The sequence below is a fragment of the Aspergillus sclerotioniger genome (assembly GCF_003184525.1).
Source record: "Aspergillus sclerotioniger CBS 115572 chromosome Unknown BO94scaffold_25, whole genome shotgun sequence".
NCBI lineage: Eukaryota > Fungi > Ascomycota > Eurotiomycetes > Eurotiales > Aspergillaceae > Aspergillus > Aspergillus sclerotioniger.
In genome coordinates, this window is record NW_020291015.1 from 100,967 (window position 1) to 123,005 (window position 22,039).

The 22,039-nt window shown below is 52.3% G+C and overlaps 8 protein-coding genes across 8 annotated transcripts; 4 read left to right on the top strand and 4 right to left on the bottom strand.

Moving 5' to 3' along the window:
- The first annotated feature begins 184 nt into the window (after nt 1–184).
- On the top strand, nt 185–6,025 carry BO94DRAFT_626631 (uncharacterized protein). Its single transcript, XM_025617368.1, has 6 exons — nt 185–300; nt 356–382; nt 435–898; nt 947–4,366; nt 4,417–5,669; nt 5,724–6,025. Exons 1-6 carry the CDS (start codon nt 200–202, stop codon nt 5,835–5,837), a joined length of 5,379 nt encoding a protein of 1,792 aa, XP_025464547.1. The 5' UTR covers nt 185–199; the 3' UTR covers nt 5,838–6,025.
- Nucleotides 6,026–6,401: 376 nt separating this feature from the next.
- BO94DRAFT_558913 (SRR1 family protein) lies at nt 6,402–7,609 on the bottom strand (the record flags this gene model as incomplete). Its single annotated transcript, XM_025614035.1, has 3 exons — nt 6,402–6,519; nt 6,569–7,225; nt 7,278–7,609. 3 exons carry the CDS (start codon nt 7,607–7,609, stop codon nt 6,402–6,404), a joined length of 1,107 nt encoding a protein of 368 aa, XP_025464548.1.
- Nucleotides 7,610–8,926: 1,317 nt separating this feature from the next.
- Nucleotides 8,927–9,279, bottom strand: BO94DRAFT_184295 (uncharacterized protein). The gene is made up of 2 exons (XM_025605997.1): nt 9,185–9,279; nt 8,927–9,122 (listed from the first exon to the last, which is right to left on the bottom strand). Exons 1-2 carry the CDS (start codon nt 9,227–9,229, stop codon nt 8,997–8,999), a joined length of 171 nt encoding a protein of 56 aa, XP_025464549.1. The 5' UTR covers nt 9,230–9,279; the 3' UTR covers nt 8,927–8,996.
- An 82-nt stretch (nt 9,280–9,361) lies between these two features.
- BO94DRAFT_522475 (flavin-containing monooxygenase) lies at nt 9,362–11,731 on the top strand. Its single transcript, XM_025610183.1, has 9 exons — nt 9,362–10,048; nt 10,114–10,238; nt 10,289–10,471; nt 10,514–10,610; nt 10,657–10,728; nt 10,783–10,821; nt 10,872–11,101; nt 11,172–11,400; nt 11,501–11,731. The coding sequence occupies exons 1-9, from the start codon at nt 9,388–9,390 to the stop codon at nt 11,668–11,670; spliced, it is 1,806 nt and encodes a 601-aa protein (XP_025464550.1). The 5' UTR covers nt 9,362–9,387; the 3' UTR covers nt 11,671–11,731.
- A 115-nt stretch (nt 11,732–11,846) lies between these two features.
- Nucleotides 11,847–13,803, bottom strand: BO94DRAFT_603847 (putative extracellular lipase; the record flags this gene model as incomplete). Its single annotated transcript, XM_025616448.1, has 5 exons — nt 11,847–12,878; nt 12,935–13,106; nt 13,159–13,243; nt 13,277–13,422; nt 13,466–13,803. 5 exons carry the CDS (start codon nt 13,801–13,803, stop codon nt 11,847–11,849), a joined length of 1,773 nt encoding a protein of 590 aa, XP_025464551.1.
- Nucleotides 13,804–14,906: 1,103 nt separating this feature from the next.
- On the top strand, nt 14,907–16,960 carry BO94DRAFT_603850 (putative MFS transporter; the record flags this gene model as incomplete). The annotated part of the gene is made up of 10 exons (XM_025616449.1): nt 14,907–15,167; nt 15,211–15,301; nt 15,349–15,424; nt 15,470–15,561; nt 15,608–15,714; nt 15,758–15,958; nt 16,011–16,130; nt 16,199–16,438; nt 16,494–16,844; nt 16,934–16,960. The coding sequence occupies 10 exons, from the start codon at nt 14,907–14,909 to the stop codon at nt 16,958–16,960; spliced, it is 1,566 nt and encodes a 521-aa protein (XP_025464552.1).
- A 762-nt stretch (nt 16,961–17,722) lies between these two features.
- On the bottom strand, nt 17,723–19,320 carry erg9 (bifunctional farnesyl-diphosphate farnesyltransferase/squalene synthase; the record flags this gene model as incomplete). Its single annotated transcript, XM_025613419.1, has 4 exons — nt 17,723–17,830; nt 17,878–18,060; nt 18,107–19,166; nt 19,253–19,320. The coding sequence occupies 4 exons, from the start codon at nt 19,318–19,320 to the stop codon at nt 17,723–17,725; spliced, it is 1,419 nt and encodes a 472-aa protein (XP_025464553.1).
- A 576-nt stretch (nt 19,321–19,896) lies between these two features.
- BO94DRAFT_537819 (DnaJ domain protein) lies at nt 19,897–21,872 on the top strand. Its single transcript, XM_025612358.1, has 5 exons — nt 19,897–20,180; nt 20,230–20,273; nt 20,335–20,428; nt 20,477–21,504; nt 21,549–21,872. The coding sequence occupies exons 1-5, from the start codon at nt 20,075–20,077 to the stop codon at nt 21,690–21,692; spliced, it is 1,416 nt and encodes a 471-aa protein (XP_025464554.1). The 5' UTR covers nt 19,897–20,074; the 3' UTR covers nt 21,693–21,872.
- Nucleotides 21,873–22,039: the final 167 nt, after the last annotated feature.

The following is a 22,039-nucleotide window of genomic DNA, read 5'->3' on the forward strand; positions in this document are numbered from 1 at the left end:
CTACCCCCGTTTTTTGCATGTGGACCGGCCGGTACAACGGTCATGAGCTGTGCAAGGAGTGGGGGACCATCAATGAAGGTCTGGCCAATATCCGCATCTTCCTCGCAAGTTTGACGTTAAGTCGGGTGTATCAGATACCATCCATTAGATCCCTAGGCAGCTGGTTGCATATACCTCAGTCCGCCCAAGGTTGTTCCCTATGGCTCTTTGGGATATCATGTCCCCCTCCATCGGCGATAAGCCAAGTATTGCGCATGACCAAAATGATTTGGCGTACAAATTGTTCATCGAGTTGCTTTCGTAGGTTTCCTGTGTGATCCATGTACAAAAGATGTGCACAAAGCTGACGGCGTAGGTATCAACTCGCATCTCCAGTGAGATGGTAAGCAGTCAATACCACACAGGTCGATGGAGCAGCTGTTGAGAGAGGCCAGGATCGAAACACAACAATCGCTGCTTCGAAAACAATCTCCAGTCCAGCGATTTATTGAGATTGGACCCCGCAGTACACTCGCAAGGATGGCTAAAAAGTCCGCCGCCATCTATCATGATCAGCATGCTCCATCACAGTGGTCCCATTTACAGTTTCTTTCGTATCAGGATGACCAGGACAAGATCCTATACGAGTATCCGGACCCCACGTTATCGGCATCAAAATCAAAAGAAACGAAATTACCGTGCAATCCCGCTCAACCGACCGGTACAATCCCTCGATCAAAGACCGAACATGAAGCAGCACCGACACCAGCACCAAGTACTCTGGGGGCTTTCGCACATGCACCGAGCGCTAGAGTTTCACTTTCTGCCCGCCATGTCCTGCTGGCCATGACGGCCCAGAAGCTCCGACGCCCCTTTGACCAAGTATCAATGGAAAAGACAATACGCGATCTATCAGGAGGTAGGATTTGACCAGGTTTATAGAGTTGCCACATGCTTACTGCTTCAGGCAAGTCAACTCTTCAGAATGAGTTGACAGGCGACTTGGTCGCAGAGTTTGGTCGGGTTCCAGAAGGAGTAGAGGATATACCCTTGGCGGTCCTAGCAGAGGCACTCCAGGGAGGGTTTCCAGGAAAGCCGGGCAAGCAGATGTCGGGATTGATCTCCAAGTTTATATCCAGCAAGATGCCTGCGGGCTTCAATCAAGTGTCCGCACAGGACTACCTAGAGTCAAGATGGGGCCTGTCGAAGCCTGAAACCAACGTTCCGATATGCCTCGCCATCACGACCCAGCCGCTAACCCGCCTACCGAATGCAGATGCCGCGCAGGTATATCTCGACGACATCGTTGGCCAGTATGCAACATTTGAAGGAATCTCTATGGTACCAACGGCAACAGAATCTGTGACAAAAGATCCACTGGGCCGGTCTATAATGGTAGATTCGGCGGCGCTCGATACTCTTCGAAAGGAACAGCGAGGTCTCCATCACAAGCAGCTCGAGTTGCTTGCAAAACATTTGCGCATCAATCCCGATACCTTTACAGATAATTTTGCCCGTTCGCGCGACGGGCATACAGCGTTGCAAGAGAGAATAGAGCAATGGAATGCGGAATTCGATGATGAGTTTTTCCAAGGTATCCGCTCTATTTTCAATTCCAAACAGATCCGGCAGTATGACTCTTGGTGGAACTGGGTGCGAGAAGACCTTCTTCAATGGCTGGACGCTATTTTACAGAGTCCAGCGGGTGTTGCTGTCTCCGGAAAAGATAATCGCGTACATCGGATCTTGAATCGGTGGGAGTCCAGCTGCACAGAGATTGTTGTCGATCGACTAAATACGATGTCCCCTGAACCCCCACTCTGCGATAAATTATCTCAGACGTGTGGCATGAGTGCGTCGCTCAACGAGATCTTGAAGTTGGGCATTAAGGCTCAATCTACCGACCCGGTATACATCCACACAGAACCCCCTCTAGCACCAAGAACCACCATTTCAGCCTCGGGCCGCCTCAAATACGAAGAGACAGTTCGCTCAGTTAGCAACTATCCAGATGTTGTGCGTCGAGGACGTACATCCCGAGCCAGCTCAGCATCTTTCGCTCCTTTCGTTCATCTCAAAATGCGCCATGGCGAAGAGTGGAAATACGACCCGGAAGCAACTGAGATGCTCCACAGAACATTGGATGTGGGCGTTACCACGGGTTTCAGCCACTCCGGCAAAACTGTACTCGTCACAGGTGCCGGTCCCGACTCAATAGGCGCCAGGATAATCCAGGGCCTCTTGGCCGGTGGCGCAAAAGTTGTGGTTACCACTAGCCGTGCGATCTCTGAAAGCGCCGGGTTTTACCAACAGTTGTTTAGGAAATACGGGGCTCGAGGGGCGACATTGACGCTACTTCCAATGAATCAAGCCAGCAGGCAAGACTGCGAGGCCTTGGTCGAATATATATACGGTGCAGATTCCCCGACGGGCAACGACTTGGATTACCTCATTCCATTTGCCGCCATCGCACAGACAGGTGAACCAGACACCTTAGGCAGCTGGCAGGAGCTTGCACTCCGAGCGATGCTTGTGAATATTCTGCGACTGATAGGCCTTATCCGCCGGGAGAAGGAAAAGCGACGCATAGACACTAGGCCAACAATGGTCATTTTACCGCTGTCCTGTAATGAAGGTACATTTGGTGGAGATGGTCTCTATCCAGAATCCAAGATCGGACTCAAGACTTTGCTCAACCGTTTCTACTCCGAAAGCTGGTCAACATATGTAACCATTTGTGGAGCAGTCATCGGATGGACCAGAGGAACCGGTCTAATGCGCTCATCTAACGTGATAGCAGCTGAGGTTGAGAAGCTTGATGTTATAACTTTCACACAGGCCGAGATGGCTTTTAACATCCTAGGCTTGATGACGCCAACCATGGTCTCACTTGCTGAAGAGGCGCCCGTGTATGCAGATCTAACGGGCGGGTTTGGCGCCATGTTGAATGTCAAGGAACACATAGCAGCGAGCCGCAAAACAGTAGCTGAAGAGCTCCGCTTGCGGGTTGCCCTAGCGGAAGAAGAAGTCCACCATCAAAACACGGTCCAGGGATCGCAAATACGCTCTGAAATTGAGGAGACAAACAGTCATATCAAGCGCGTCAACTTGAAAATTGGATTCCCACCATTAGTGCGCCACGAAGAAATGACCGCGAGTCTCCCTGATCTTCAAGGGATGATCGATCTCTCGCGCACCGTTGTTGTTGTGGGCTTCTCCGAGCTTGGACCGTGGGGCAGCTCTCGCACACGATGGGAGATGGAACACCAGGGTCGATTCTCACTAGAAGGATATGTGGAAATGGCGTGGATAATGGGATTGATCAAGCATATCAATGGTGACCTCAAGGGGCAACCGTACGTGGGGTGGATTGATGCACAAACGGGTGATCCGATCCGTGACGATGAGATCCCTCCGAAGTATGGCGGGCAGATCATGAATAACTCTGGTGTGCGCTTGATTGATCCCGACGCGCTAAATCCCTATGACCCGTCGCGCAAGGAGTCCATGCACGAAGTGGCTATTGAGGACGACCTACCCCCGTTTGAAAGCTCCAAATCAGCGGCAGAGGCATTTAAGCTGCGTCATGGAGATCTGGTTACTATCCAGCCGATCATGGGTTCTGAAAATTATCGTGTGTCTATGAAGAAAGGAGCGGTGGTCATGATACCGAAATCAGTTCCTTTTCATCAAGTTGCCGGGGGGAAGGTCCCCAGGGGCTGGAACCCGTTGCATTATGGTATTCCAGAGGATATAGTACAGCACAGTGACCCGACCACATTGTATGCGCTTTGCTGTGTCTCCGAAGCGCTCTTATCTGCCGGGATCAAGGACCCTTACGAGATGTATCAGCACATTCACGTATCTGAGGTGGCCAACTGCTTAGGGACAGGAGGTGGCACCATGAAAACTATCCAAAGCATGTATCGCGACCGTTTCCTTGATCGGCCGGTCCGAGGCGACATTATTCTGGACCACTTTTCCAACACCATGGGCGCATGGGTTAATATGTTGCTCTTATCTTGCACGGGACCATTAAAGACCCCGGTCGGTGCATGCGCAACGGCCATTGAATCCCTGGATAGCGGTTGCGAAGCCATTCAGACAGGAAAATGCAGAGTTGCTGTTGTTGGTGGTTGTGATGATTATGGAGAAGAGGTCGCTTATGAGTTCGCCAGCATCAAGGCCACAGCAAACAGCACAGAAGAGTTGGCCAAAGGCCGTTTGCCGGGTGAGATTTCCCGCCCTACCACAAGCTCGCGGGGTGGGTTTGCGGAATCCGCGGGTTGTGGTGTACAAATAGTAATGGCTGCCGATCTTGCCCTGGAAATGGGACTACCCATATATGGAATTGTTGCGTACAATCAAATGGCCAGTGACCAAATCGGTCGGTCAATTCCAGCCCCCGGAAAGGGATACTCACGGCTGCACGGGAAGTGGCCGAAGCTCGCCATTCACCGTTGCTTAATCTGTCTTTCCGACGCACAGGATTCGAAAATGAGATAGCCGACATTAAGCAACGAATGATGGATGGACGACTTCACACGTTGTGTCGTTCTGCCACCGCCACACAACAAGTGATCGATCAAGGAACAAAGTCAAGAGTACGCGAAGCCCAGCACCGATGGGCTAGCGACATCCGCCTGCAAGACTCTGGAATTTCCCCCATCAAGGCAGCTCTTGCCACATGGGGTCTCACAATTGACGATATAAGTGTTGCGTCGACCCATGGGACTTCAACCCGCGCCAATGAGATCAACGAAGGTGAGGTGATCAATACTCAGATGACGCACTTGGGAAGGCGCAAAGGAAATCCATTATTGTGCGTGTGTCAGAAGTCCTTAACTGGGCATCCGAAAGCAGCTGCGGGTGCCTGGCAGTTGAATGGTTGTCTACAGATGTTCCGCGAGAACGTCGTCCCCGGAAACCGCAACGCGGACAATATTGACGGGGAACTCCGGAAGTTTGAGCACCTCGTTTACCCAATGGACTCCATAAGGATATCAGGGATGAAAGCAACGATGTTAACCTCCTTTGGATTTGGACAGAAAGGTGCTCTGAGCATTACAGTGGCACCCAAGTATCTCTTCGCAGCTGTTCCAGTTGCGGCTTTTGAAGAATACCGGGCTCGGGTGACAAAGAGGCAGCGGGCTGCAAACCCAGAGTTTGTATCTCGGTTGCTGAAAAATTCCCTGGTCCAAGTAAAGTCCGATGCACCGTGGAGGAGCCCTGAGGAGATGCGGAGTGTCCTTTTGAACCAAAACAGTCGATTGACTACAGACCGATCTTCCTTTATGAACAAACCGCCCCCAGAGTTTTATAGCCCACACATTATGGGCGAGCAAATACTCAAAGACTTTGGGGAAGGGTCAAAGGTGACGTCTGAAGTTGTTCAATCTCTGCTAGAAAGTGTAACGCAGCGATCCACCGCATCTTTATCCACTAGTGTGGGGGTCGACGTACAGGATGTCATCGGCATCAACATTGACAACCAAAATTTTATTCTCCGCAATTTCACACTGGCTGAGCGTGAGTACTGTTCCAAAGCCCCGAACCCGCGTGCCTCGTTTGCGGGTCGTTGGAGTGCCAAGGAAGCCGTCTTCAAAAGCCTCCAAGCACCTTCCATGGGTGCAGGGGCTGCGATGAACGAGATTGAGATTCTGGGGACAAATGCAATTCCCTGCGTCGTGGTATGTTTGCCGTGATCATGCTTCTTCGATTGCAAGCATACTAAAAAAGATCAGCTCCATGGAAATGCCCACGCAGTGGCTGCGTCCAAGAGAATTCGCAGCATTGACGTGGCTATCAGTCATTCTGCAGAAACAGCGATTGCCGTCGCACTGGCCACCAGGCCGTAAGCGAGGTGCCGAGGTTCAGGTATGATTTGGTTAGTGGTAATGGAGAGGGAGAGGCTTTCTATAGTGCTGGTTCGAGTTAGACCACGAGGGTATACACAGAGGAATGATCTAGATGACTATGTGCAAGATCTGTACATAACAGAAGTAATGCAGCTGTCGTCTTGTCCCTGTAGTTTGGTGGATGTCCTGAAAGCTGAAAGGTGAAGAGCTGAATGGAAGGTGAAAGCTGAAAGCTGAAGGCGAGCGACGCCCGGCGGGCGCCAAGCGGTGTTTCCCCTTTGGGTTGGCGTGTCGGCACGTCAGCCATGACCAATCACATGCCAGAGTCTCCTCCCGTCGGGTGCGCGTCGGCTTTGTTTTGCTGACCAGCAATCTTGAAAGCTGCGTCTGCCTACTCGGTAACCGCAGGTGGTTTCAAGCAATTCCCTTATCAGAGGAAGGCCGCTTAGAGAACGACCACGCGAGTGAAACATTTCAAGCAATATAGACACACACTAAAACCTGTTTCAGATACAGAGGTTAAGCCGAATCCTTCCAGTACTCCGCCCCTCCATCTCACGCCCATCATTTCACATATACAGTAAGGTCACCAAAAAAGTCTTCGGGGTCGAGAAGAGGTGACTTGATGTAATGGCTGACCATGTCACAAACGCGCTTCGAGTCGGGGTCTGTTATCAACGGGCTACAGCCATGAGCGACAGGGGACCCCACGTGAGGCAGGAGGAACTCACCCCATCCAGAACTCCTCTCCACTCCTTAGTCGCTTCTGCCATTGCTTTGTCTCTTCCCCTTCGCTGACGGTATTCCAAATCATTGCGCCCGGCCATTGGACATCAGCGACGATCTGCTTGACTGGTATATTGGGGCAAACAGAGAAGACCAGTGTGAACTCGTCGATCTCTAGGAATCCCTTGGGATCGTTCACCACGGTGATCCCGATACTTTTCAAGAACTCCACATCCGTCTCATCATACCACGGATCCTGCGCATAACACTGAATTTCTTTTCCCCCACTGATTCCTCTTCTCCTCAAGATTGTTGCCATAGTCGCGATCGCGGCATGCTGGGCGTAAGAGCGCATCGAAATGTGGTCATTTTGAACTTTGGCTAAGGTGCCTAGACCAAACGCGACAATCTTGTGGATGCGACTCGAGAATCTCATCGAGGACAAGTGGCTCTGCAGCTCCTGGCAGGTTCCACTTTCCAGCCACTCCATGCGGGTCTTGTTGAATGCAGCACAGACCTCCTCGAGCGTGCCGTCCGGGTGACTCGGGTAGTGGGTGTACAAGATGGAGACAGGGGCCTGGTCGCTCAAAATCATGGTCGGAAACGATGGGTGGATATAAGTCAACAGCTGGATGCTTGTATAACCAATGCAGTACGTGGTGCTGCACCAGTCAGATGACGACGCCTGCTTCGCTTCCGTGCAGCATGACTTACGCAAGATGTGAGCACAAGGCGGGAACCTTGAGGCTATGAGTGCTTGGTACATCGTCCAAATCATGGATACAGACCTCCTCCTTTCCCGCTTCGATTTGCTGGTTTAGGCCTTCCAAGAGCGCGCGTGGGAAGAGCAGTTTCCCAGAGTTGTATAGCCGGACCACATGCTCCAATCTGTCCTTCAGCTTTGCCACTATCTCCATATCCTCGATCGGACTTTCCAGGTCCTCCACCCCGAGGTCGATCATCGGGCCCTGTCGGGGCGCTTCCCCGTCAGCTTGGTGTTGGCGGGAGACCGAGGCTGGAGAGGAGGGATATTCAATGCTTGCCATTGAAAAGAGCGCAAAACAATGCCTATGTGTAGTTGTTCAAAGCTGACCCCCATGATGGATTTATACAACGGCTCAAACGAGAAACCCAAACCCTTTATTTTCTACGAAGATTGCCGTGCGCGCGGCTGGCTCAATTGTTTGCCCATGCCCAGGAATAGATAGCCGCATGGGCCTCACCGCTGTCAATCCCCGACAGGGGCGCGTCCCCGGGCGATCCAACCTGTTGGGATTTGGATGGGGGTGTGATTGGCCGCCGCTCGCCCGGGTAATCCTATTAATATCACCCGAACGGACAACCGGTGGTGTCTGGGCAGGAAATAGTGCGTTTCCAGAGATAGAACGTGTTGGCAGGCTCTAGTGGATTACTATACTAAGTAATATTGGGGTATTTATATCCAGATGCAGCCAGCGCCAAGAGAAGTTGCGGCGACAGGGGGGTATTAATTAAGGACGATTATTTTAAGCAGCACAACTGACATGCATGCGATTAGGGCTTCTTCATTCTATATCTGAATTACATTGTTGCCTGTTGGCATACAAGTTCAGCCTCGCTTTGCTTGTCAGGACGACCTCCAAGCGCCGGCACCCAACAGTTCACGGTCGTCTGATTGGAGTCGTTGCCGCGGCGTCATGCGCCAGGAATGCGACCAACAGCGACCATGATACTATTCTAGTCCACGATTGAGGCAACTAATGCAAAGTTAGGTGAAGGCTTCGGGCCGATGACGAGATACGACGATATCAATCCATCCATGTCACTAGTAGGCTAGGCTTCGCGAAGACGCGCAGAAACTAAAACCTCTAAACACCATCGTCTGGCCTTGCAGTTATCAACGAAAACTCCGAGCGTAGTAGTCAGTATCTTATGGGTTACTGGAGGAAATGGCCAAGTACGTATCGCAAAGTTCGTATCGCAGCTCTCGATATACGACAAGTTTACTTCTATAAAACCATACGCGCTGTCCAAGTGCGCGATGGAATGGTTTTGTTAATATATCTCTAGCCACTCTAATATAAACATATTACACTCCGTCAATGAGTCTTGAACCCGCCTCGTGTCCTCGCAACTGCGAAAAGCTCGACTACCTTACCAGAAAGTCTGTCAGGCTTCCTCTTAATGTCAAGATCACAACATCCGATATAACCAGATTTATCCGCGTTCTTAGGTAGCCAGGTATCATCACCACTTGGTCGTTCCAAATTATTATCAATGATTGGAGGATGATCAGAATTGCAAGAATGGCTAAGCATATCGTATCTACCGTATCATGCACTTTGTTCGCTTGCGGGTGGTTTTACCACACCCTGCCATCATGTAGGATATTGTATTGTGAATAGACCCGGAGGTCGGAGTTAAGAATTGATCTTTGCTTCTTCGATCGATCACTTAACGCGGGAAACGGGCGGGAACCCTTAGCATTCGGTACCGTAGATTTGTCCCTGATATGGACAATATATATATGACAAGAAGGATAAGTCCTGAGACCTGCGATCCTCCTTCCTCCGGCTTAGACTGTAGCCTGTCAATAAGGCCAGGCGTCAAGAAGACCATGAAAAATGACAATATGAACTAACTCTCCGACGAATCCGGATGACTGGATTCCTGCAGATGCAAGGCATCAAACGTAATCACCTGACCTGCAGGTAATCAATAGCAGCTGAGTTCTGAGTTGGCAGAAGGGATGGCTGCCTTGCGTATGGACCCCGGCAGTTGAATTAAGAACCCAGACTTTGTCCTGTCCAGTGGTCCCATCACCAAGTCGATTTTTGACGACACCATGGCGAACCTTCCCCAGGGGATTCTCCCTACGCTGCCTTGTTCCTTGCCGCAATGCCACCTTCGCGAGGACATCGATGCGGCCGCCATCGCCAAGGAATTTACCACCCCGCTCAGCCGCTTGTCGCTTGACCATGTCACTCCAGATGCCATATGGAGAGATAGCGTTGCGTTGACAGGCACCTTCCGAACGTTCTACTCAGCCGCCACTATCACCAAGGCCTGGAACGACCGATGCCTCGCTCGCCAGGCGCAAGGCTTTCAGCTGACTCCCGAAGCTGCACGCGCGGTTCGCCCAGCTCCATGCCTAGGCTGGATTGAAGTCCCATTCACCTTTGAGATCGAGGCGGTGCCCGCTGCCACGTGCTCCGGCTTTCTTTCCTTGGTCCCGGATGGAACTGGCGGCTGGAAGATCTGGCTATTGAGGACTATACTGGAGGAGTTTCGGGATCAGCCGAGCGTGGATGAACTAGAGCCTGGCAGCCTTACGGCACATCAGTCTTTCAGTGATGGAGCATCCTATGAATGCGTGGTTGTCGGCTGTGGACAATCGGGGCTGAGCGTCGCTGGCCGGCTGCAGGCTCTAGGAGTGTCTTATCTGGTGGTTGACAAGGCACCTCGCGTGGGCGACTCCTGGCTCCAGCGATACGAATCGATGAAATGTACTTGATCTCCTTTATCTTTTTCTCTGTCCTTCTTACGTGTATAACGAGGCTGACCAAAGCAGTGCACAGTCCCAAAGATGCCGCCCAGCTCCCCTTTGGACCTACCTTCACCGACGAATACCCTGAATTGATGAGTAGACATGATCTAGCCCGGGGCTATCAGAACTGGGCTGAGAGATACTCCATCGTACGGGACATTATCCTATCCTTTCTAACCTTTCAGCCTAACCATGACAGAATATTGCATTCTCCACGGAGCTGACATCAGGATCCTGGGACGAGGACTATCGCAAATGGACTCTACAACTGCGTCAGCAACAGGGCGAACAAGTGACTACAAGGTCCATCACATGCTCCCACGTCGTAATGGCCGTTGGGGCCGGGGGACATGAGCCCGTCCGGCCAACCTATCCAGGCGAAGTACGCTACCCCTTCATCCTAAAACCAAACTAACCACCCCAGGACATATACCAAGGAGACATCCTACACACCGCCCAATACAAAAGCCCTCGCCAATGGGAAGGCAAACATGCAGTGATCATCGGGTCTGCTAACTCCGGTAAGCCATCGATTGTCACCTACAGCATTCCAATCTAACCAGAAAGCACACGACGCGGCCGCAGACATGGTCGGGACTGGGATGGCATCCATCACCATGGTCCAGCGCAGTCCGACTTGTGCGTACACTTCCAGTGTCCCTCTCTTCCCGCTCCTACCCTAACCCAACCCAGGCATAATTCCAGTAGAATACATGCCCAAACTCTCCAAGGGTACGTCCCTACCCTCGAACCACAGCCCTACCATCTCATCACAACCACAGGAACCATGCTCGCCGACCGCCACCAACTCTCCAATCCCCTCGCCGTCAGCCGTCTCGTAAGCCTCCTCAGTATCCGCGCCCAAATCGCACAAAACCCCGAACGATTCGACGCTCTCGAGCGCGCCGGCTTCAAGGTCGATCGCGACGGGGAAGTTGTCGCTCACGTTAACGAACGATACGGAGGCCATTACATGGACGTTGGGAATTGCGCCAATATAGCCAAGGGATTGGTCTGTCACGTCTCCCACCCCCCGTATCCGTCATTCCATGCAACCACTGACTGAATGTACTCCAAACCAGGTGAAAGTCAAATCCAACAGCCACCCCACACGCTTCACACCCACGGGCCTCCTCTTCGCAGACGATACCCATTTCCCCGCAGACGTGGTTATCTTCGCTACGGGGTATAAATGGAACGTGAGGGATACTATCGGGGAACTCTTTGGAAAGAAGGTCTACGACCAGGTGGAGGATTACTGGGGTCTGGATAAAGAGGGGGAGATCAGGGGGGCGTTTAAGCCGAGTCCACGTATGTCCCTGCCTATATTGATTATTCCTTTCCGTTTGATTTCGCTTTTGTTCCTCCTGTTTCTGGCAAGAGAAGGCGCAGATACTGACTGTAATACAAGACGGTCATATATGGTTCATCTCCGGAACTACGACCCACTCGCGGTACTATTCGCGGTTTATTGCGCTGCATATAAAGGCGGATGTTTTGGGGACGCCGGTGCCGGTGTATCGGGATACGCCTAGGGATGAAATACCGAGGGTGGTGGAGAATGGGGAGTATACGAATTGATGGGTTGGAAACTTGGCTTTTTTTGCAATTAGAATTGGGGGTTGCGGATTCAACATTGCGCGTTCATTCGTTTTGGTTAGAATGATGATTTTTAAACCTCTAAGCTATTGACAACTTCAACATCCTATATACTATATACACACACCCCTCCTCTCTCCTGCACATACTACAATGCATCAATCAGAAATTCCACTCTTGCCCCACCAAAACTCACATTCCTTCCTCCCCCACTCATCCCCCTCTAACTTCGCCGCAACGCCCTTCCCTTGTCCTCCGGCACGTTCATCATTCCCCTCTCCAAATACCATCACTTTCTCCCTTTCCTTCTTACCAGCACGATACCTCTCCCACGTCGGCCTCCCCTCCCATCGTCCCCCAAGGACATTTGGATCCCCAAATACCACAAAAGAAGTAACATACGCGTGAAACACGCCCGCCAGTTCCTCCTGGGTCTCCGAGATGTCCCTAACAGTGGGGTTGAACGTCTCGTACTCCATTTGATCGGCGTGGTTGGCGCCACCGAGGACGGTCTTGTTGAGGGCCCAGCGGTAGAGGAAGATGGGTTCTTCGGAGAGAGAGGAGGCGAAGTGCGCGGTTTGGCGGACGGGACAGGCGTAGGCGTAGTGCCCGTACGCTGCTTCTGTACGTTTGAACTGGGAGCCGATGTTTATGGGGCGGGTTTCGAGGTAGGGGGAGTCGGGGTTGGTGGCGGGGTCGGGGTAGAGGTTGTTGATGGTTTGGATGTCGGAGGGGGTGTAGGCCGGCAGCAGGTTGTGGAAGAAAGTAGTGAACTCTTCAGAAGTGGAGATATTGCGAGGAACATAGTAGGTCCCTTCGTTGGAGTTGAAGCCGGTTAAGATGGGCATTTTGTTCCAGTGGTCTGCGTGCCAGGCGTCGATGGGGCGGTGTTTGATTAGCTCGTGGTCGATGACGGGTTGGAAGGCCCAGCGGATGGAGGGGTTGTATTTGTCGAAGGTGCTGTAGGAGGCGGTGGTAATGTTTGCGGAGGGGAGGGAGCGCAGGCAGGGGAGGGTGGAGGTTTCGGGGAGGTTGGCGCACCCGGTGGAGGTGAGGAAGTTGGTGAATTGCGCTTCGTGGAGGGGTGCGTTGTAGGGGTGCACGGCGCGGGAGGTCGCTGCGCCGGATTCGATCACGGCGCGATGGAAGAGGGGAGCGTCGGGGGTGTGGTTCATGATATGGTGGGCTATCTGGGGGGAGTTAGTTGGTGGGTTGTGGTGGTGGTGAGTGGGAGGGAGGGAAGTACGGAGTGTGCGCCAGCGGAGAGGCCGATCAAGGTCACCTGGCTAGGATCGCCATTGAATTGCTCGATGTTATCTTGTACCCATTGGAGCAGAAGGACTTGGTCGTGGAGACCCAGGTTCAGAATGCCTTCTTTGGCGGTTAGAGTAGAGGGGAGGAATCCTAGAGCACCGATGCTGGGGTTGTTAGCTGAAGTCGGAGTGGAGCGAGTGATTAGTTAGGGTCTACCGGTAGTTGAAGCTGACTGCGACGAAGGGCTCGTCAGACCAGCTGACCATCGAGGCTGTATTGTGCATGGACGCTGGTCTGTTAGCTGAGGATCAGATTGGATGTCAGAAATACATACCAGTGCCGCGATTGTAGGCCCCTCCGTGCACGTACACAGCGACGGGAAGCTTCCCTTTGACGCCATGGGGCCGGAAGACGTTGACGGTAAGACAGTCCTCGCTACCGCCGGTATCTTTGGGATTCAGGAGCTGCTTTCCCGGGCATCTGAGAAGTTAGGATTGATCTCGGCGACGCGGGCAGAACGTACCGTGGACCGAACTGACTGGCATCGATGATACCGTCGGACTCTTTGACTGCGACAGCACGGCGGAAACGCAGATCACCAATTGGAGGCAATGCGTACGGAATTCCGCGAAAGGCATCCACGGGTATCTTGAGCGTGTCCGTCAGAGTGGTGCCAACGACGGTGCCCTGAGGGGTGATGATGCGAGGCCGGTTATAGAGCACGACATCGTGCAGTGGTGTCGGCACCAAGGAAGCAAGGAAAGTTTGGATCTGCTGCGTGGACTGTAATGCAGGCTGCTGGGTAAATAGAAGGAGGAGAACTGGCAAAACTGCCAGGACAAGTGAGCGTGTGTTTAACATGCTGAGTGGTGTGGTGGCTCACCTGGAGGATGTGGGAGGGACTACTATTTATCAGTCGGGAATACTTCTAAGGCCGAGGGGGATCCTTATCTCTCGCCCTTATCGCTATCTCGAACTCTCCGCAATCGGTAGACTGGAGCTACGCAGGCCATAACGGCCATCGGGTGACTGCCACTTCGTTTCCCCTGTATTCAGCAGGCGGTGTGGCAGCAGAGGTTCTCGTATGCCGCAACAGCCTATTCTGCCCCATCATAACACTGGATTGAAGATGACGCAGGAAAGAGGCAACATGGTAAGGTGACCAAAATTTAGCGACAGACACCCCCAGGTGAAAGAAGACTGGAAACCTTTCAGTACCCAGCATCCCTCTTTACTATCGCCAAGAGCACCAGTTTGAGAGCCGGTCATACAGATATATCCGGGCGATACAACTGCCTAGTAACTATCTACTTTGGGCTTATTTTATCGGCTTCAGTGCGACTCAAGAAATGTCTTGGAACCAAACATCACCCTCTTTTAGACTTTATAGACCTGCTGAGTAGATCCCAATATTATCTAGTGACTTGGTAGGTCTAATTAGAGCTAGCTGATCGGAGGCACTGCTCACTATGCTATTGCAGTACTCCAATTCGCTCAACTCAGTCAAGATCTTCAACCACATATTCAATCCAATCAATGCGAAGCCGACTGTGCTCAAGCCGTCGCTTTCCTCTAATCTAATGAGCGGCCATATTTCGGGGGCCGGTTGACCGTCCCCCGCCTCTCCATCTTATCTGCCCGGCCTTATCTTCGGATGGTGTCCGAAGTATCCCTTACGTGACCGGCCACTATCAGACACAGTCGACCTTGATACCTCCAACCCATCGTGAATCTTGCTGTATAAGGCAAAAGAACCCGGACACTTCAATCTTATCAGTCCAGCGCAGGTTCCAAGGCGGTACCATGCCATGTTATCGATTCACGCCTGGTTCGACACTTGGCTTCACAGCTTATCGCGAGGGGTAATGCATAGTTGAGACCATTATAATGTGCTTCATATCTATTTAATTGCCCAGGGTGCCGACATCCCGAAGGTCATCAGAGCCTTTCAATCCGCCGCAAGGATGGGAGCCATATTGGATAGCAAATCCCAAGACCCAGAAAAGACCATCCCGGTCACCACCAAAGTAGACGATGTCGACGTCGGTCAAATATCGCAGCTCGATGAAGCGGAGGTCTTTCTCCACGAGCATGGAGTATCAAATGATCAGCTGCAGGAGATGCTCGATGATCCAGTTCGGATGACGAAACTGCGGAGACGTATCGATATGATTCTTCTTCCGCTCATGTGTGGCACATACTGTCTGCAGTACATCGACAAGCAGGTAAGTGTCCTCATTCTATCGTAAACAATGCTAATAATCATAGGCTCTCTCCTACAGTGCTGTGTTTGATCTGTTCACAGATGCCCACATTGACAGTAATCAGTATAGCTGGCTGGCCAGCATCTTTTACTTTGGTATGTTCCTATCCCTGACTCACTACGCTGCTTGACTAACTCGCCAGGGTACCTTTTCTGGGAGTATCCCGCCAGTTACATCGCCCAACGACTGCCTATCGGCACTGTCGTCTCGTCTTTTGTGTGAGTCCTCCCATCACTACATCCACACATATACTAACCAGACAGAATCGCGTGGGGTGCCATCCTCATGATCACCGCCAGTTGCAACAACTTCAACGGCCTCGCCATCTGCCGCTTCCTCCTCGGATGCTTCGAATGTAGGCTCCATCACACTGCCCCGTCCCGACTCGGCTAATCCTCTAGCCCCCATCACGCCCTGCTTCATGATGATTGTGGGAATGTGGTACGTCCGTCAAGAGCAGCCCTTCCGCGCAGGCATCTTCTACTGCTGTAACGGCGTGGGATCGATGGTAAGCCCCTTCACATCCAATATAACACCATCTAACCAACCAGGTCGGCGGTCTCCTCACCTACGGCATCGGTCAACTTGATACCTTCCCCGTCTGGCGCGCCGTGTTTCTCATCTGCGGCGGCGCCACCATCTTCTGGGGTATTCTCATGATGCTCTTCCTCCCGAACAGCATTCTCTCCTCCAAGCGCTTTACTGTCGAAGAAAAGATCCTTCTCATCGGTCGTGGAAAGCAGAACCAAACTGTCGGTTGCCCCCTTCCTCTCTCTCCATCTCCCACCCTAACAAAAACACCAGGGAATCCTCAACCGCTCCATAAAATGGTACCAAATCCGCGAAGCCTTCATCGACCCACAAGTGTGGCTCCTCTTCCTCTTCACACTCCTCAACGAGACCATCAACGGGGGTGTCGCTAACGTAATCCCCCCCCCCCCCCCTTCTTCCCCCAACTATATCACCACCAACTAACATGAACCATAATCTAGTTCGGCAAACTAATCATCAAAGGCCTCGTCTCCAGCTCTCTCCTCACCACCGTCCTAGGCATCCCCCAAGGCGCATTCCAAGTCGTCTTCATCCTCACCGGAACCTACCTCTCAAGCCGATACAAGAACATCCGTACCTTCATCATGGCACTATATCTCATTCCCACGGTAATCGGGGTCTGTCTGCTGTGGAAACTACCCCGTACGAACCGCTACGGTGTGTTATTCGGGTATTACATTGTACGCTCTTCCCAAGAACTATCCAGTATTGAAAATACTAATGAAAGTAAAATAGGTCGGCTCCTACGTAACCTCCCTCGTCCTCTCCCTCCAAATGCCCTCCAGCAACATGGGCGGCTACACGAAGCGCGTCACCGCCACCGCATTCGTCTTCCTGGCCTACTGTATCGGGAACATCATTGGTCCACATGCCTTCCTTTCCAGCGAGGCACCAGTCTACGAAACAGGATGTAAATTGATTCTCGGGTGCGCGATCTGTCAAATCGTCTGTGCGGGAGCGCTAAGAGTTCTCTTGGTGAGGAGGAATCGTGTCTGGGATGAAGTTGCTGCTCTCCCTGGAGAGGACGCGGGTGTTGGAGAGGGGGAGGGGGAAGGGGAGGTGATGGCTGATTTGACGGATTTTGAGGTAAGTCTTGATCCTCACCTGCTTTCTTTGCAGTCGTTTGGGGGTGGGTCATGTTGTTAAAATGGGTTGCTAACTTGTGAATGGGTTAGAATCGAAGGTTTAGGTATGTTTATTAAGGTGGGGTTTTTATTTAGTATCTACGGAGTACTAGATGTGATGAATTGATGAACTATAACAATGATTGATGGTTGGGGGTTAAGAAGTATTAATGAGTATTGTGTCAGGGATACATGAAGTCCCCGGAGTCAAATGAAAGGCTACGGCAACATGGAACAGTCCATCAGTTTAAATTCGTAAATAAGTAATAAATATATTTATCTATGTCTACAGTATGTTCCAGGTCCTCAATGGAGGTGTGCCATCTCAATAAATTGTAGGACACACCTCTAGTACGTCGCTGGTAGAAAAAAGATTTCAAATCAATATAAGCACTTCTTCGGCACAACCACAGTCATGGACAGGCTGGATTGCAATTTGACATCCGTGCTGATTTCGTTTGCTATAGAGAAGGGAAGGGAAAGAACAAGGTCAGCAATATTCATTAGCTATCTAGAATTGTGATGCTCTACAGCATGTTCCAGGTCCTCAATGGAGATGTGCCATCTCAATAAATTGCAGGACACACCTCTAGTACGTCGCTGGTAGAAATGATATTCAGCTCAATATCAGCACTTCTTCGGCACAACCACAGCCATGAAAAGGCCGGATTGCAATTTGACATCCGTGCTAGTTTCATGCAAGAGACAGGGGTAGGAGGAAAGGGGGGAAGTTAGGAAGTAAATATATTAGTAAATAAAGCGGTAGGCACGAAGATAGGTATAAGACATAAGCCTCCGCAAGCTAGTAGATCAGTCAGTCGTAACTCCGTAGAAAGTGCGCTATAGCTCTCGCTTCTCGCGCAAGTGCGGCGGCGGCCGGAAGTTGCCTGAGCGCAACTCCTGCCACGCCAAATCGAACCGCGCACCCAGTAGCCAGGCCGTGAAAATCTATTCCAATCAGCTTGCATCGAGCGACACATAAGGAAGCGACATACCATCACAATCGAGACGATGAACACAATCACCACCATGAGACCCATCATAAAGTACATATCCTTACGCGTCTCAGCATGCTCCTCAGCCTGCTTCTTCTCCAGCTCCGTCTTCTCGCCAGTGACACGACGCTGGGCAGCTTCGGCATTCTGGGTGGGGAAGATGGTCTCGATCCATTTTTCAATCTAGAGTCGTTAGCAGTGGAATCACCAAGTGACGAGGCAGACTTACCCTTCCACAAACCAGGCTAATCTTGAGAAAGTTAGGATCCTTGGGCGTGTTCTTCTTGTGAATCTTCCGGGCATACGTGCGGAAGGTCGAACTGAGAATGCGCAGGTTCTGCGTCGACTCCATCATCAAGTGGCAGGCATCACCCTTGGTGATCTTGATGTTACGCTCGAAGATCGCTGGGTTGCGGAAGCAGAGCTCCAACGTGGCAATAGCCATGGACTGCGGAATGGCGCAGAAGTTGAACACACTCTGCTCACGTAGTCCAGCCAGGTAGAACAGGCAGTCCTCGACATGCTCCAAAGCGTTCAATACCATCTCGGAGCTGCAGTTTAGTGCAGCTTCACGGTGCTCAGGCTTGAACAAATCTTCAAACTCGTTGACGTGCTTGGACCAAATCTCTTTGGGCCAGAACCGACGTCCATCATCTTCGTCCTCTCGGATGTCTCTGATGATGTTTGTCTTCTGCAAAAACAGTCCCATGGACTTGTGCAGGCGCTTACGCTCCAGCAGGGCGGGGTTACCAAACTCGGCCTCGACGAAGAGGCGCGTCAGTCCTTCACCGACCAAGCCCGCGACGTAGTAGCAATAGAGATCATATTCCTCCTTGGTGACCACGCTGGCATCCTCGAAGGCTGCCTTGCGACAGTAGTCGGCCATGCCGTTACCCATCCGATCGGTGATGTCCTTGATGATAATCTGGTAGGCCGGCTTCATGTTCTTGAACTCCGTGATGACGTTGTGAAACTGAACCAGCAGCTCACGGTCCTTCTCCTCGGGGCGGTTGCCAGTAAACGTCCAGCCGTCCTGCTCTAGGAAGTCCTTAAACCCACGAAGCAGGGGCTCCTTTGTTTCCAAGGGGATTGACGTGTCATCCTCGATGGTGTCCAGACCACGAAGGGCGAGGTAGAAGACGCAGACGGGCAGCAGCAGCTCGGGATGCAGTTCCTTGATGACCGCGCTGAAGCTCCGACTGGTCAGGTCGAGGAATTTGAAGCAGGCCTTCTGAGTCTCAGTCTCTTGCTTCTCATTGCGTTCATGAACAGGGGAGTGCCAGATCTTCCTATGACCGCGGGCAAAGCCTCCGTAAGCGTTGGCACAACACACTAGACCCCATCACAGCGCTCGAGGACATGGGCCGGAACCAACCATTGCAGAATCGACCTCAATTGCGAGGGATGAAAGGTGAAGTAGACGATATTCGATGCGAGACCCATGATGTGTGGTTGACGACCGAACAGTCCAGAGGGTAGGTATTAGGTAAGGGAATAAATATTACACGTAAACAAGGGAACGAAAAGCAAGCAATGCGGAGAATGACCGAGTCAACGGATTTCGCGACGCAAAGGGGTGGTACAGTAATGTACAAGCACAGTGAGTGAACGCCTCACAGGCTGAAGGGGAGGGAATGGGGGGAGATGGGGAATCAAGTTGAGGAGAGGAATGGAGAAAGAGGGGAAGACGGGGGAGAGAAGGAAAAGGTGAGCACTAGGGAGAATGTTGAATCCAATCAGGGGGAAATAGAGAAGAAGAAGAGGAAAAGAACAGCGCGACGACGGAATTTTTTAAAGGGCGGTTTTGCGGCTAGCGGCTCAGCCTGGTGGCTTAGCGCGTGCGGGCGCCATGACCCGGTATTACCACCAATTTGACGTGGCTGGAGTGCCATCGGCAGCTGATCTGGGAGGATGGCGCTGCTCCGTGACAATACCGAACGAGGTCAGCGACCGCTCGCACCGCAGGCCAAGCGGGCGACAACCTAAGGCCGCTAAGGCTTCCCCGCCATGACGGAAGGCCATCGGAAAAGCATCATCAGGCAGAAAAAATTACTTGATTCTGCGCTGAATCCGCTGCACGGCCAGCTCATCACTATCTTACGCACTGTCGCGATTCCTGCCACCTGGCCTTGGATTTCCTGCATTGGTCACCGTCAGACTGCCGCGTGTGGTTGGGTAAAACTCACGACCTTCCACCATGGTTGCCGATACCTCTTACTACGACGCCCTTGGGGTGCCGCCCACTGCGACGGAACTCGAGATCAAGAAGGCCTACCGCAAACTGGCCATTGTTACTCACCCTGGTGCGTTCTCCGCGTGGAACGCATGGTCCCCCACCGCTGACGGACGTAGATAAGAACCCCGGTGATGAAACTGCGCACGCGCGATTCCAGGAGGTGGGCTGACTTCTTGTTGTTTTGACCCCTGAACCCATACTCACGCTCTACTCGATGCTAGATCGGAGAGGCCTACCAGGTTCTCAGTGATGAAGAACTGCGCAAACGCTACGATAAGTTTGGAAAGGAAGATGCCGTCCCCGGCGGTGGTTTCGGTAAGACATCACAGGACGCAAGTACAGACGGGTGCTAACCCCCTCCAGAGGACCCTTCGGAGTTCTTTGGGATGATCTTCGGTGGCAACGCTTTTGTCGACCTTATCGGTGAAATCTCGCTCATGAAGGACCTGACCACCACGATGGATATCACCATGCAGGAGATGGAGGAGGACGAACTAGCCGCATCCGCCGAGGAGAAACTAAACATTCACGAGGAGGAGACTCAGGCACATGCCGCCGAAGGTGCCGCCGAAGCTACCTCCGCCGAGTCAACGACTGCCGCGCCCGAGAAGCCCGCTGCCGCCCCATCCCCAAGCTCGGGCACGAGCACGCCCCGCCGCTATATGGGTCAGCAGGCCATCATGGACAAGTCGGAGGAAGAGGCCCGCATGGAGGCAGCTGGTCTGTCCCAGGAGGAGAAGGAATTACGCAAGAAGGAAAAGAAGAAGGGCGGACTGTCCCGAGAGCAACAGGAGCGCCTGGCTGCCTACGAGCTGGAACGGAAGAAGGCGCGTGATGACCGGGTCAACACGTTGGCGACGAAGTTGGTGGACAAGATCAGCGTGTGGACGGAAACCGACAAGAGCGCTGATATGACCCGGGCTTTCGAGGAAAAGATCCGTCTGGAGGTGGAGAACCTGAAGATGGAATCGTTCGGTTTGGAGATCCTTCACGCCATCGGTGCTACCTACGTGCAGAAGGCCACCTCCTTCCTCAAGTCGCAGAAGTTCCTCGGAATCTCCGGGTTCTTCTCACGGCTTAAGGACAAGGGCACGCTGGCCAAGGAGACGTGGACCACCATCTCAACCGCCATCGATGCGCAGATGACCATGGAGGAGATGGCCAAGCTGGAGGAGCGCGGTGGCGAGGACTGGACGGACGAGAAGAAGGCCGAGTACGAGAAGAAGGTGACAGGAAAGATCTTGGCAGCCGCGTGGCGTGGCAGCAAGTTTGAGATCCAGAGTGTGCTCCGCGATGTCTGCGACCAGGTGCTTGGTGACAAGCGCATCAAGCTAGATAAGCGGGTTGAGCGCGCTCATGCTTTGGTGATTGCGGGCAATATCTACTCCAAGGTAAGAACCTCGCTACAGATGACTAGCGCATGCTAACTGGATAGGCCGAACGTGACCCCGAGGAGGAGGGCGACTTCATGGCGTTTGAGCAGCTGATGGCGGAGTCGATGACGAAGAAGGGCAAGGAGGACAAGAAGAAGAAGAAGAAGCACGATCATCACCATGAAGACGTCCCGGCCAGTGCCTGATACCTTGCATATGTCTATCGATTGCGTTTTTCTCTGTGGATTCAGAACAGTTGGATACGGATATTAGTGTAGCGAGTTTGACCAAGCACATCTACGAATGCGTATGATTAGATGCGATAATAGAGGTAGGGGATACCCTAGGTAGTTAATCAGAATGAGAGTGTTTGCTGCGATCTCCAGAAAATCAGCGCTACAGAGTATTCAGGCAGTCTGGTAAGTTGCAGTCGGAGATCTCCGGATCATCCAGGCAACGATGCAGCAGCACGGGAAGATATCACCGCTAATCATGCAGCGACCAGGGTGGCTGCAGGTGTGGCCTTATGTTGGATGAGAGAATAGTTGCCTGG